The following is a 14,511-nucleotide window of genomic DNA, read 5'->3' as shown; positions in this document are numbered from 1 at the left end:
CCCAGCACAGGGATCGGATCGGGTTTCATGAGACGCCGACTTTGCCAAAAGTCGGCGACTTATGAAAATGAACGACCCGTTTCGCTCAAGCCTAGTCACCACTTCTGCATTTATCACCCACTCCACTGAATACTGACCAAATACTGATGTAAAATACTGACCAAATACTGAATGCGTGAATGTTTATATACTGAGGCAGATAAGCTGAATATTCATTAGGAGTTCTACTAAGCAGGTTTCCCTACAAGCTGACGGCCTATTCGTGAAAACTACCTATAAAATGAGATCTGGATTGTATAATAAAAAAGTTATTTTTCATAACACAGCAGGACAATGTATGGGCACTAAACCGTATTATGTGCTCGTCCAATGAACATCCAAACTCCAAAATGTAATGAAAGAATAAACAGTACAAGGATATAAACTTTTATTTTTTTGCATCAATTTTGGAGAGCTGCGGATCTTCTTTGTTTACGCTGAAAATGGAAAGCTCGGATTGTAATTTTGTGATTCTGAAAGAAGCCATTTTTTATTTTTCCTGTGACAAGTTGGTAATCATCTCTGGCCAGACCTTTATCCCTCAGTGGATGTTGATGAACACTAGTCTGCCTTTTGCATGATGAATTTATCAGCCTTCTCTTCTACTGTATATAAACATTTTTATTTTTCTAAGCTGACGACTCCTTAAAAAGAGCACCGTGCTTTTATCACTGAGATGTGAGCTTCTTTGTTCACGTTCTTGCAGAGTTCTCACCAGGATCGCTGTCGCTGCCCAGCACAGACAGATATTCTAGCATTTCCCGACCCTCTGAGATTAGATCATTACTTGTTACTTCCATTTTCTTCCCATGAAATGGAACATCCTGTTTACTTTCCAGCAGTAATTTCTCATTAGCAAAAACTATTTTTTCTTCATTTCCCAATAAAGTATTTTGGATGGGAACTTTTAGTTTTTTTGTGTTCAAAAATCCATCTTCTTTGAAATTCTCTTCTGAATGTTTAACGGTAATTTCATCATGGAGACTTTTCTGTGGAACACAGAGAGAGAAAAATAATAAAAGGAAATAAAAGGATAATGTAAAAAGATAACATATGCTTTAGCTCGGTTGAGGGGTTTTCAAAAACCCTTATCTCCAGGCGCCGGTTTTTTTAGTATTCTTTACTCACCATTACCAGGTCCAGCAAGCCTTAGCAGCTGCTCCATGTAGCTGTTATTGCCTACGGTGCTCACGTCATGTAAAAAATAACTGCAGCCAATCGTTGAACTCAGAGCTTCCGAGTGGCTCATGCCATCTATTTGAGCAGAGCAGTTGAGCTCACTGATTGGCTGCATCAGGCAATAATACACAACAGGACCAGTTGCGGAGACTCAACCGTGGACCCAGGGAAGGATGAGTAATGCTTGGTTTGCTTATTATTTATGCCGGTGAGCAGGGGTTTTCCAAAATTGAAGACTCGCGTTAATAATTCCAATAGAGATCTGGACGGTGGAGCTGTTACCAATATTTACCCTGTAAGAAAGAACAGATTTTACCGTAAGGCCTCATTCATGTGGCCATACCATGGTGCCATAATCTTGCACCGATAACGTCTATAGAAACCATTGATTAAATACAGAGGTTTTGTATTCCAGATTCTGTATGTCATCAACAAATGAAAATATTTTTTGCTAATTTCCAATCTATGTAAGGTTGAGATGAGCCAAGAGCTCTGCTGGACAACTCTTTCGCTTCCGAGGCCTCACGAGACTTCCTGAAGTTATGTGACTCAGGAAGCAACAGAGACACCAAGGCTGCAATAAAAGTCAGAACTGGGTACATCAAGTGATGTCAGGGCAAAAGAGGATTACGATTGGTCAGTTTGAAATCATTCTTTTCTTCTCCAAGGAAATAAGATGTCCCAAAGCTGCTTATTCTGAAGACGAATTGAGAACTCGTAGTGGTGAACAATGGAGTCAGCAGAGATAGCTGCCAGTTTGGCCAACTGTCGTTTGGCCAACAGCTTTGTAACGTGTACGGACGGGCATCTGGGCTGTAAGCTCTGCTTTTTACGTGTGACTACAGTGAAACAATTACTATATTTCCATAGTTCTGACAGAGAATGTATATGGATTTGGTGCCAAATTCTAGTAGTATTTGCTTTTGCGAAAACACTAGATAAGCCTGAGAGTCACTGGTTTTAGGAATACTGCTTGGACCTCTTGTCAAAGAAAAATCTGTGAATTTTTTAAAATTTACCTTCAGCTTTCATTCTCCAAAATCATTATGCATCTAAAGAACCAAATCACATTGTGACTTACCTGTAAAGGAACGTCCTTTGGCAAATAGGAAACGTCTTCATGTTCTATGCTATACCATCTACAAGGAAATAATTCCACCATTAGTAGTGTTATTCTTGAACTTTTCCAATGTATAGATCAATCTAGAGATCATCCAAATGTTTAGAGAAAAACAATGTTGGACCTAAGGGATAGTAAGCATGTTCTGCCTTCCTCCACGTATGGTGCCGTGTGGATTTCAGCATACGGCTAACCCTCATCCACTTCCCAGTAAACAGACTGTATGGATTCTTAAGTCTATATTTATTGAGTTGACGAACAGTGGACGATGATGGATAAAAACTACAAAGGGAATAAACAGTGTATCAGAACTGGCAGATAACAGAGACAAAAGCATGATTATATCAGTACCTCACATTACAGAGGCTGCACAGTAACATTACAACACAGGAATGCAGTTATAATATCTATCTAAGGCAAATACATCCTGCAACACTGTTCTGCACTATACAGAAATGCAATCTATCTGTAAGCAGTGCAAATCATTATAATAAATTGCAGGATACATTGCACAATATACCTAACTACACAGTACATTGCACGGTGGCTGCATATACAGATTCTTACATAACACACACATGTAAGTACATTTGTGCCTCACCGCAATCCGCTTATCAAGAGCAATGATCTGCAGGAAGAGAGAGCCAGGAACATGTGTGTAAAACTCAAAGGTCCGGAGGAAAATGGCTACTCTTGCCCGGGAAACCAGGGGGGCTGGTTCTAGTCAGAACACAGGGCTTAAAGCGAAATGCTCCTGAATACAGGAGCAGGATAAATGTGTGCCTAATGACCTCTAATGGTGACAACTGGTACTACATTGTGAATTAACTTGCTGCACATTAATAGGCAGAACAAAGCAATTGATTCCACTGTCGCAGATGGAATTGTTTCTCTTGACTGTCATAGGTGATGTGGTCTCTGGCTAGTACCTAGACCCCACCGCCAACTCTGCAACTTCCCACACAAGGTAATCCTAATGGCAATCTCCTACATCTACTGCCTCTTTCTTTATGGTCATAGATTTAAAGGGTCTACTGAATTCCGATCTGCCTATGCAGAGTGCAGCAGTCAAGATGAGTTTGTCATTATCTATTCAGCTGTTTATGGGTGGCCAACTGAGATGACAAAGCTCATTTCATCATATCAAGAATTTTGTAATCTATGCAGAACACAGTAGCCAATGAAAAATTCATCTCAACTGCTGCGCTCTGCATAGGCAGATCAGAATTCAGTAGACCCTTTCAATACCATGGTTATAGATTGGCATTCATGAAAAAGTGTATTAAGCTGTATTAGAATTAGAGAGGCTGTGGGCCATGTAAAAATCTTATTTTTGCAAACTGGCTTTATAAAATTTGTGTTTTCAGGGATTTTTATAATGATTATTCCGCAAGCTGCAGCATGTCTGGCTAAAAAAAAAATAGGCTTTATTTTTAGCCCATGTGAAAGAAAACTATCACCTTTATTTCAGTAGGACATCAAATTTTTGAGCATTCACTGAGCTCAAGAAAAGAAAGATTTAAGTGATGATAAGCGCCAAGTTTAGAAAATTGCTCATTCAATAGAAGAGCGCTGAATGCCACTTGTTTGTTATGTTCCTAGCATTTACACCCTGAGGAACGCACAAATGTCCCACTGAGACCCAAAGACTTCTATTGTTAGCTCCACCAGGCTGTGAGCGGCACAAAACATATTGCTAATTATCTGGCAAGAGAGCGCGGAGAACTGCACGTTATTCTAAATGTAATTGAATTGTACAGTTCTAGGCTGAAATAAATGTCAGTTTTAGAATTAACATGTTGCTTTCTTAAAGCCACTTGACAACCTGTAGTCTTCATGCAAAAATGTTAATGTTTTCACATTGCTGATGATCATTTTCAAAAATCGGATTCAATTGCATGCCAAACAAAATTCAAGGAAATCTGTTAGTACAAAATGACTGTTCAAACCAACCATAGTTGCTCAGTGCACCCTTGGTATGACTAAGCAGTTAATTGCACCTCTTCACAGATTTTTGCGATTCTACATAATCGCAAAAAAACATGAATATAAAATTATAATAAAACAAAAAATTAATTGAAATCTCTTTGGGACACCACTAAAGAGCCGTAAAATTTCTGCACATTCCAACTCAGAAGTTGGCTTCATATCAATAGCAAACAAACTTTTTAACCACACAAACAGTTAAACAAAACAGTCCTGTAAACAGACATACTATGGTCAGAGCTGGGCAAACAGTGGCCCACAGGCCACATCTGACCCTTTGGCTGTTCCAATCCGGCCTGCGGACCGAAACAGCTGAAGAGTTGAAACACTGGACCACGGGCCTCACCATGCCCTCGCCTGCTGTCCATCCGCCATCGCCCACTGTAGCTGCTATCCACACTCTCAGGATGCAGACAGCGGTGAATACGTTGGTGGAGGAGGGTCTCAGACTGTATTTAGAAGGCTATGTGGGGCCTTATACTGTATATCGGAGACTATGTGGGGGCTCATACTGTATATTGGAGGCTATGTGGGGGCTATTTGTGTGCTCTTCCGCATATAGGTGGCTGTGTGGGTGCTCTTACGGCATATAGGGGGCTCTCTGCATGCTCATACTGTATTTAGAGAGGCTATGTGGGAACCATACTGTATATAGGAGGCTATATGGGTGCTTATACTTTATATAGAAAGGCTATGTGGGGGCTCACATTGTATATAGAGGAGCTTTGTGGGGGCTCACACTGTATATAGGAGGCTATGTTGTGGCTCTTACAGTATATAGGGAGCTATGTGCAGGATCATACTGTATATACAGAGGCTATGTGTGGGCTCATACTCTATACAGAAGGCTCTATGGGGCTCATACTGTATATAGGAGGCTATGTGGAGCTCATACTGTACATAGGAGCCTATGTCGGAGCTCATACTGAATACAGCGAGCTGTGTGATGTCTCATATTATATATAGAGAGCAAGAGAGGCTATATATAACATAATTCTGTATATAGGGGACTATGTGGAGACTCATATTGTATATAGAGGGGCTATGTGGGGCTCATACTGTATGTAGAGGGCTGTGTGTGGGCTCAAATCGCATATAGGGGGCTGTGTGTGGGCTTATGCTGTGTATAGGGAGCTGTTAACATACTTAATTCTGCTTAATATTAAGTGATACAATTAATGTTGATATAAAATAATTATAATGAATATGTTAATTTTGAGAAATAATAATAATGACCTATTGGTTCGCTCTCCATGACAGTTGTGGTCTCTCATGTGGCCACTCGGGAAAATTAATTGCCCACCCCTGCTATAGCTTGAAATACTGTCATTGAAGGGAACTTGCCAGCTGATACATTCCTACCAAATCATAGACAGCATGTATCAGCTACTGGATGTGCGATCACAGCCACTTATCTTTCACTCTGAAATGCTGCAGCATTTCAGAGAAAAATATACTTTTAATCAGTGTTGGGGACTGAGGTGACTAATTAGACAAGTGGGTCCCTGGCGGCTTCTCCCCACCCGCTGACACGGACTGACAAGCCTCTGCCAAACACCCACATATGCAACGACTTGTCAATTACTATTAGCGGGCAGGGGGAAGTCGCCAGGGACCCACCTGCCCAACTAGTCACACGGCTCAGTCCCCGGTGGTGAGTAAAAGCATGTTTCAGAGTAAAACATACATGGCTGTGATCACACGGCCAAGAGCTGATACATGCTCTCCACCGTTTTTAAAGCATGTATCAGCCGACAAGTTCCCTTTAACTGATGAAACAGAAACAGCTCTGAAGGAGGGTGATGAACAGGCAAGCTCTGTTTCAACTTTCTAGATCATTCTGAGATTATGCTCTTGGCATGCTCTGTGTCATGTGCAGTAGTCACTGCGCAGGGAGGGTAGGATGTGTGAGCTGTCATTTCTTACCAGTGATGTGATCATCACTATATATTGTATAGAGCCTACCTTTGGGCTCTCCCAGTAAGACGGTCTTTTCCCTTTGCTCTGCTGCTCATGGTATTCATCAATGTGAGGGTCTTTTCATTACGGATCTCTTTTTCATCACCTAGGAGAATTGATGCAACTTAGATAAATACAGATTAAGTCGCTGATATAAAATATATCTGATAATCATCTAGCCATTGTTTGATCTTCAAGTATATAATTTAGAGGAATTGTCCCAAATTAAGATACTCATCAGTTCTCATAAAATAATCTACATGAGAGGTTGCATGCTAAACAGTAGAGCAATGTGAACATGTTCCCTTCTGACGGGAGAGAAGGAAAGACACAATTATTACTAAAGGAGTGTGACACATGTGCTAACAAGGTCTAAGGCTCCATATTCACATACTTTAAAATTTGCCCTGTTACGGACATTTTCAGCCATAATGCACGATCACAGACTACCTCGGCGAAACAAACATTTACGGTATTTGTTTTGACCAATAACCAACCAATGAAAATGTACTATTAAAACTGATCAGATACACAGTAAGTACTGGATGTATCATCGGCTGAAAAAGCCAACACTCCTGATCAATGTTGGACTGGAGTGCCAAGGGCCCACCAGTAACCAACTCCAGGACTCGCTTTTCAGCTCCATGCAAATGTGACATTATCCTAGATTTCTATAACAATGATCTGGGTAGATTGTTAATGAATAAGATGCCGCCTTTGTCTGTACACAATGATTCATGTATATAGTGCCAAGTACTGCTCATATTACAGGGTGGTGGCCCACCGGAGGATTCTCCTGTTCTCCTGTGGTCCAGTCCAAGCCTGCTCCTGATACAGTTTGATATTTTTTTTAGTGCCAACAAATGACCATTCTTCTGACCGACAATCGTTGGCCAGTCCACCTTTTGTGTAAAATATGTGGGGAGGATTTTCACACATTTACATTTTTGTATAGCCGTTTCAATATAGTTTGGAAAAGGAAAATTGGGATGTTTAGATTTTTACACAATTTTATATCCAAGGACATCACTGCTATCAGTCAAGATGATCACCTTTATTTTCAATCACATTTTGCATCTTTCTTCCCCAGTCTCCTAAAAGGCAAAAAAAACAACAGTTCAGTCCTTTCATCATACAGTACATTTACTCAGATTAAGTACTTTTTTGTCTACAGGAAAAAAATATGTCTTTTTCTATTTTGTTGTAGGTTATCTAAAATTCATACTTCCTCAGAATAGATTGTAGGGAGAGCCAACCTACCAAACCAGCAGCACCTTGGCTCACATCATTTTTCTTCTGCACTAGGTCCATAACACCATTTAGTACTACACATTTACCGATACTGACTTGCCACACTCCCCTTAAATTAAGAGATCTGTATGGTTTGCTAGAATCTGACACCCTCAAATCATGCACAGGGTAGTGTCATTATCCAACCTCTCTCCCTGTCAGACCCTCTTTTATTGCAGATGATTGATCTCTTTATAAATTGTATTCAGTCAACCCTTTGATGACCACATCTGGACATCTTAGCACTGCCTTTACTGTTTGACATATGCCATCTCGATAAAAGCAGTTGAACTTTCTGGGTTTTCCTCTCCTAAAAAGGGAAACACAATGTTTTGCCTATTTTTACAAAACTTTCTGAGTGCCCTCACATACTGATCTTTATAAGGAGAGCCACAGATACCACCAAAGCTTGAAAAATCAATGTAACTTACAAATTTTACCAACATTTGGCAACAAAGGTACCACATTCTCTAGGGAAAGGAATGACCATAAGTGCTAGATATTAGGTGATATTGAAAGAACCCTAAGACAATCTTATACAGTCATGGCCGAAAGTGTTGGCACCCTTGAAATAGTTTCAGAAAATGCAGTATTTCTCCTAGCAAATTATTGCCATGACACATGTTTTGTTATACACAGGTTTATCTCCTTTGTGTGTATTGGAACAAGACAAAAAAAACTGAGGAAAAAAGGCAAATTGGACGTAATTTCATACAAAAGCCCAAAAATGGGACAGACAATTGTTGGCACCCTCAAATTAATATTTGGTTGCACACCCTTTGGAATAAATCACTGCAATCAATTGCTTCCTAAAACCATCAACAGGCCTCTTACACCTCTCAACTGGAATTTTGGACCACTCTTGTTTGGCAAACTGCTCCAGGTCTCATATATGAAGGCACCTTCTCCCAACATCAATTTGAAGCTCTCTCCACAGGTGTTCAGTGGGATTTAGATCTGGACTCATTGTTGGCCACTTTAGAACTCTTCAACGCTTTGTTTCCATCCATTTTTGGTTGCTTCTTGAAGTGTGTATGGGGTAATTATCCTGCAAGAAGACCCAGGATCTAGGAGCCAAACCCAGCTTTCTGACACCAGGGACTACATTTATTATGTTTCACGCCGTGGACAAATGAACATCAAAATCTCTGTAGATGGACTTGTGACCTTGAGATTGTTGATATTTTTCAACAATTTTGGTACTGAAGTCCTCAGACAGTTCTCTTCTCCTCTTTCTGTTCTTCATGCTTAGTGTGGCACACAGACACACAATGCAAGACTGAGTCAACTTCTGCCTTTTTTATCTGGTTTCAGGAGTGATTTTTGTATTGACCACACCTGTTACTTGCCACGGGTGAGTTTGAATGAGCATTACTTGCTTGAAACAAAGTTATTTATCCACAATTTTGGAAAGAAACCAACAATTTTGTCTGGCCAATTTATTTTTCATTGTTCTAAAACACACAAAGGAAATAAACATGTGTATAACAAAACGTGTATTTGCAATAATTTTCTGGGAGAAATACTTCATTTTCTGAAAGACTTTCAAGGGTGCCAATACTTTCGGTCATGACTGTATACAGTATGTGTATATTTATATCTATCTAGCTATATATGCACATATACTGTATAAATGTATGGTTATGGTGCACTTTACTCAGTAATTTATGCTACATCTCTTTGGGACATTACATAACAGATATAGTGCACAGATACATCGTACAATGCTTAACAGAAAAATATTTCTTCCTTGTGTGCTATTATGACACAATACGATATATGAATGATGCAATGTTTATCTACACTCTTAACATCTACTCCTCTCACCATTTTAGATGTTTATATACATTTTTAAATGTATTTTTTGCAGCATTTTCCCCTTGTAATGTTTTCTTTTACAATTAATAAAGGTTATTTATGAGATTCCCCAAAAATCTCTTTGGTTATGTATTTTCTTGTAGGTTACTACTTCTAGGATATCATAGTTAAAGGCGCTGCTTTAAGGCAAAATTAGGGATAAACCTCCTGTAATAGCCTACAATTTCCAGGAATGTTCTGACCTGCTTTTTAGTGAGGGGAAGTGACCAGTTCTGTATCGCCTCCTCTGAGATTACTTCCTGGTGGCAACCACAATGTTGGCTTCTGGCTGGGCTCCGCCGGAGGGGTGAGTATATCCATATTTTTTATTTTTATTCTTTATTTTTTACATGAATATGGATCCCAGGGCCTGAAGGAGAGTCTCCTCTCCTCCAGACCCTGGGAACCATACATTGGGAACTTCCGATTCCGGTTTCCGATATCACAAAAATATCGGAACTCGGTATCGGAATTAGGATACCGCAAATATCGGCCGATACCCGATACTTGCGGTATCGGAATGCTCAATACTGCCAAGGACCCATATACACATCATAATGCAAAATTCCACCTGCTTTGGAGATTGAAGTAGCTAATTAATCTCTTGAGCCCTATCTATCTATGGTATAAATATATTACATAGCATATGTTTTTGTATGCCAAAGGATACCCACGGTAGGGTGCATAGGGCTCTATGGACATGTTCAGTGCATACCCAAAAACAAGAAGTAATGGAGCTGTCACAATTCCACCTTGCTTTGTGTCTGGATGCAGTAAATAACTGTCTGCTGTCCAATCTAGAGGATGGGCATGCTGAGTTATCAGTGTCTTTGAGTCGCCCCGCCAGGGCCGTGGGGTACTTGGTACCGGGTCCTGCGGTTCACAGGGGGTTGTCACGGTGGCGACCCGGTCCATGGCCCTGGGCGCCCATTTAAAAGGGAAAGGTCTTTAAAGAGAATTAAGTTTATGTTCGTGACGCCACCTGTGGTATTCGGTCAGTGGGGACCGACGCTGCTTTAAGGGGTCCTCTGGGGTGATGTTATGGCAGCTAGATGGTATAACTTCCCACAGGTGAAGTATATCCCCAGGGCTCCCGGTGTGTGGATGGAAGATGGTGAATGGCATAGTAAAGAATGAGGACACAGGTTTGCAGTCTCTTTACCTTGTTTATTGAAGTCTTCAGGCAGCCACAGTCCAGGGCACCAGATCACAGGGCAGATAGGGTCTGGCCGGCTTGAAGGCAAGTTAGGAGTCCCCTTATCCAGGTGGAAATCTAAGGCCTTCCTCTAGCGCCGTGGTGTTGTAGTCCCTTACTGCCTAGGCTTCACGTAAGGTCCTCACAGATGTTATCTCTCTCTCTCTGTCCCCCAGATAGGATAGGACATAACCCGTATGACTGGTGACTTGAGCCTGTTTATAGGGACTCTAGCATGCCCCGGCCTCTGAAGGGTGCCACCGTGCCTTCTGGGTGTTAGGTCGGACAGGTAACTTGGAGTTCAGCTGTCCTGCCAGTCTCTTATGTAAGTCATAGAGGTCCTTACAACCTCGGTATTCCGGCTACTGGTCTCTGCGCCTCAGAAGGAGGCAGCCTGCTTGGTGCTGATCTCCCCCTGGTATTCTCTCCTGTGCTTTGCTCTCCTGCATGCTCTCTGCAATGTATTCGGCTTTCTGTATGTCTCTTTCCAGGAGCTGCTGCACTGCGGCTACACAGCTCTGTAAAACCTTCTTCTTTCCTCAGACTGATCCAGTCTGTCCCCTGACAAGAACAAGTACCAAACCACCATGGATAGGAAATCACCAGATAATCTATGAGCCTGGGAATAGTTAAAAAATAGGCCTTTATTTATAAAGTTGGCAACAATTACATGCAACAATAATAAAATATTTTGTGCAGATAAAAAAAAATATATATACATATAGCTTATTCACGAGGTCAGGAAATAAACATGCTCAGTAAAAGAAGCCCCCAATACAATATCTCCATTCTAGTGCGTAGGTTCAGGTCTCAGTTACCCCCCAGGTAAATTTTCATATATAATGTTGCGCTATCTTATATAGCATATGGTTACCTATTGTTTGGCCTGTGTATAGGCCTGTACACGTGGGTACTCTATTTTATTGGGTTATATGATCCCTCATTGTTAGTATGCACTTTTTTTGCACTATTTGCACAAGCGCTACATAGCCTTTTTTGTGATTTGCACATATTTTATATTTTTACCTGGTTTTTCTGATATTTCTGCACCTTTTATGGTAACCTTTGCATCTTATGATATGCACAACTAGAATGGAGATATTATATTGGGGGCTTCTTTTACTGAGCATGTTTATTTCCTGACCTCGTGAATAAGCTATATTGTATATATATATTTTTTTATCTGCACAAAATATTTTATTATTGTTGCATGTAATTGTTGCCAACTTTATAAATAAAGGCCTATTTTTTAACTATTCCCAGGCTCATAGATTATCTGGTGATTTCCTATCCATGGTGGTTTGGTACTTGTTTTTCTATTGCAGTGGTCTCCACTAATGATATTTCACAGCATACCCTAACCACGGGTGTATTCTGGTTTTATTAATGATATCCTCTAGAGTGACAATATAATTTTGTGGATAATTTCGGGTATACTGTGTTTAATAATTGTCCCCTGACAAGCACTGACTGGATCTTCCTAGAACTGACTGACTTTCCCTACAGACTACCAGTTATATATATATATATATATATATATATATATATATATATATATACACTCACTGGCCACTTTATTAGGTACACCTGTCCAACTTCTTGTTAACACTTAATTTCTAATCAGCCAATCACATGGCGGCAACTCAGTGCATTTAGGCATGTAGACATGGTCAAGACAATCTCCTGCAGTTCAAACCGAGCATCAGTATGGGGAAGAAAGGTGATTTGAGTGCCTTTGAACGTGGCATGGTTGTTGGTGCCAGAAGGGCTGGTCTGAGTATTTCAGAAACTGCTGATCTACTGGGATTTTCACGCACAACCATCTCTAGGGTTTACAGAGAATGGTCCGAAAAAGAAAAAAAATCCAGTGAGCGGCAGTTCTGTGGGCGGAAATGCCTTGTTGATGCCAGAGGTCAGAGGAGAATGGGCAGACTGGTTCGAGCTGATAGAAAGGCAACAGTGACTCAAATCGCCACCCGTTACAACCAAGGTAGGCCTAAGAGCATCTCTGAACGCACAGTGCGTCGAACTTTGAGGCAGATGGGCTACAGCGGCAGAAGACCACACCGGGTACCACTCCTTTCAGCTAAGAACAGGAAACTGAGGCTACAATTTGCACAAGCTCATCGAAATTGGACAGTAGAAGATTGGAAAAACGTTGCTTGGTCTGATGAGTCTCGATTTCTGCTGCGACATTCGGATGGTAGGGTCAGAATTTGGCGTAAACAACATGAAAGCATGGATCCATCCTGCCTTGTATCAACGGTTCAGGCTGGTGGTGGTGATGTGCAGCCGACAAATCTGCGGCAACTGTGTGATGCCATCATGTCAATATGGACCAAAATCTCTGAGGAATGCTTCCAGCACCTTGTTGAATCTATGCCATGAAGAATTGAGGCAGTTCTGAAGGCAAAAGGGGGTCCAACCCGTTACTAGCATGGTGTACCTAATAAAGTGGCCAGTGAGTGTATATGGGGAGTCACCTAGTGAATAGGATCAAAAGCTCCCCCTGGTGGCCTGGAGTGTGAATATGTTGCATGTTTGTGGTACCTGGTTACAGTTATCCCTTCTTGCCTTCAAGCGTAACATCACTGTCCCCATGAGGAAAGCAATGCTACTGTGACAACCAGGACCCTGGGGTGCCACATCTTGATTGACAGTTTAGCCATCCAATCAGAGTTTGGGTGTTGCCTGAGCTTCATCCATGTGTCTCTTGTTGAGGTATTACTGTAAGAGGGTGGTGCTGTTATGGACAGTAACACGCTACCACTTTAAGAGACAGCACCCCTTTGTTTGGTGTGATGGAATGTTCTGCTTCCCCCTGCTATAGACTGTGAAGATGAGCTGCCCTAGAATTAGGGGAGGAGTTGAGCCTGAACTGTGTGTGTGAGCTGAAGCTGCTACAGGGAGAACTGTCATGTTCTCAATGGCAAGAGAACATAGCATCAGCATATATTGGAACTAGCTCTTGGAAGATGGGAACTGAGCTGACCATGAACTAAACCTAACGCACAACTAGCAGTGGCCGGGTAGCATGCCTACGTTGATTCTAGATGCCCAGCACCAGCCGGAGGACTAAATAATGCTAGCAGAGGAAAATATTAGTCCTAGCTCACCTCTAGAGAAATACCCCGAAAGGAGACAGAGGCCCCCCACATGTATTGGCGGTGAATTAAGATGAATTAACAAACGTAGTATGAAAATAGGTTTAGCAAATTTGAGGTCCACTTACTACATAGCAGAAGACAGAAAGGTCACTTTCATGGTCAGCTGAAAACCCTATCAAAACACCATCCAGAAATTACTTTAAAACTCTGGCATTAACTCATAACACCAGAGTGGCAATTCCTGTTCACAAGAGCTTTCCAGACACAGTAACGAAACTTCAGCTGTGAACTGGAACAAAAATGCAAAAACAAACATGGACAAGAGTCCAACTTATCTAGTAGTTGTCTAGGAGCAGGAACAAGCACAGAGAGGCTTCTGATAACATTGTTGACCGGCAAGCAACTAACAGAGCAGCCAGGTTATATAGCGACTCCCACATCTTGATGGGAACAGGTGAACAGAGAAGATGACAACACCAGTTCAATTCCACCAGTGGCCACCGGGGGAGCCCAGAATCCAAATTCACAACAGTACCCCCCCCTCAAGGAGGGGGCACCGAACCCTCACCAGAACCACCAGGGCGATCAGGATGGGCCCTATGAAAGGCACGAACCAGATCAGAGGCATGAACATCAGATGCATTCACCCAAGAATTATCCTCCTGGCCGTATCCCTTCCACTTGACCAGATACTGGAGTCTCCGTCTGGAAACACGAGAGTCTAAGATTTTCTCCACAACGTACTCCAACTCACCCTCAACCAACACCGGAGCAGGAGG

The 14,511-nt window shown here is 41.6% G+C and overlaps 1 protein-coding gene across 1 annotated transcript in view; it reads right to left on the bottom strand.

Moving 5' to 3' along the window:
* Positions 1–406: 406 nt before the first annotated feature.
* Positions 407–14,511, bottom strand: part of CCDC9B (coiled-coil domain containing 9B) — a 67,482-nt gene continuing 53,377 nt past the window's right edge. Inside the window, exons 10-13 of the mRNA XM_077260655.1 lie at positions 7,336–7,377; positions 6,290–6,389; positions 2,300–2,357; positions 407–1,028 (exon numbers count right to left, since the gene is read on the bottom strand). Coding sequence (XP_077116770.1) covers positions 732–1,028; positions 2,300–2,357; positions 6,290–6,389; positions 7,336–7,377 — 497 coding nt within the window. The 3' untranslated portion in view covers positions 407–731. The remainder of the gene's footprint in view (positions 1,029–2,299; positions 2,358–6,289; positions 6,390–7,335; positions 7,378–14,511) is intronic.

Source organism: Ranitomeya variabilis, chromosome 1 (genome assembly GCF_051348905.1).
Source record: "Ranitomeya variabilis isolate aRanVar5 chromosome 1, aRanVar5.hap1, whole genome shotgun sequence".
NCBI lineage: Eukaryota > Metazoa > Chordata > Amphibia > Anura > Dendrobatidae > Ranitomeya > Ranitomeya variabilis.
The sequence above is the reverse complement of the archived record's forward strand: the minus strand, read 5'-3'. Positions and strand labels throughout refer to the sequence as shown.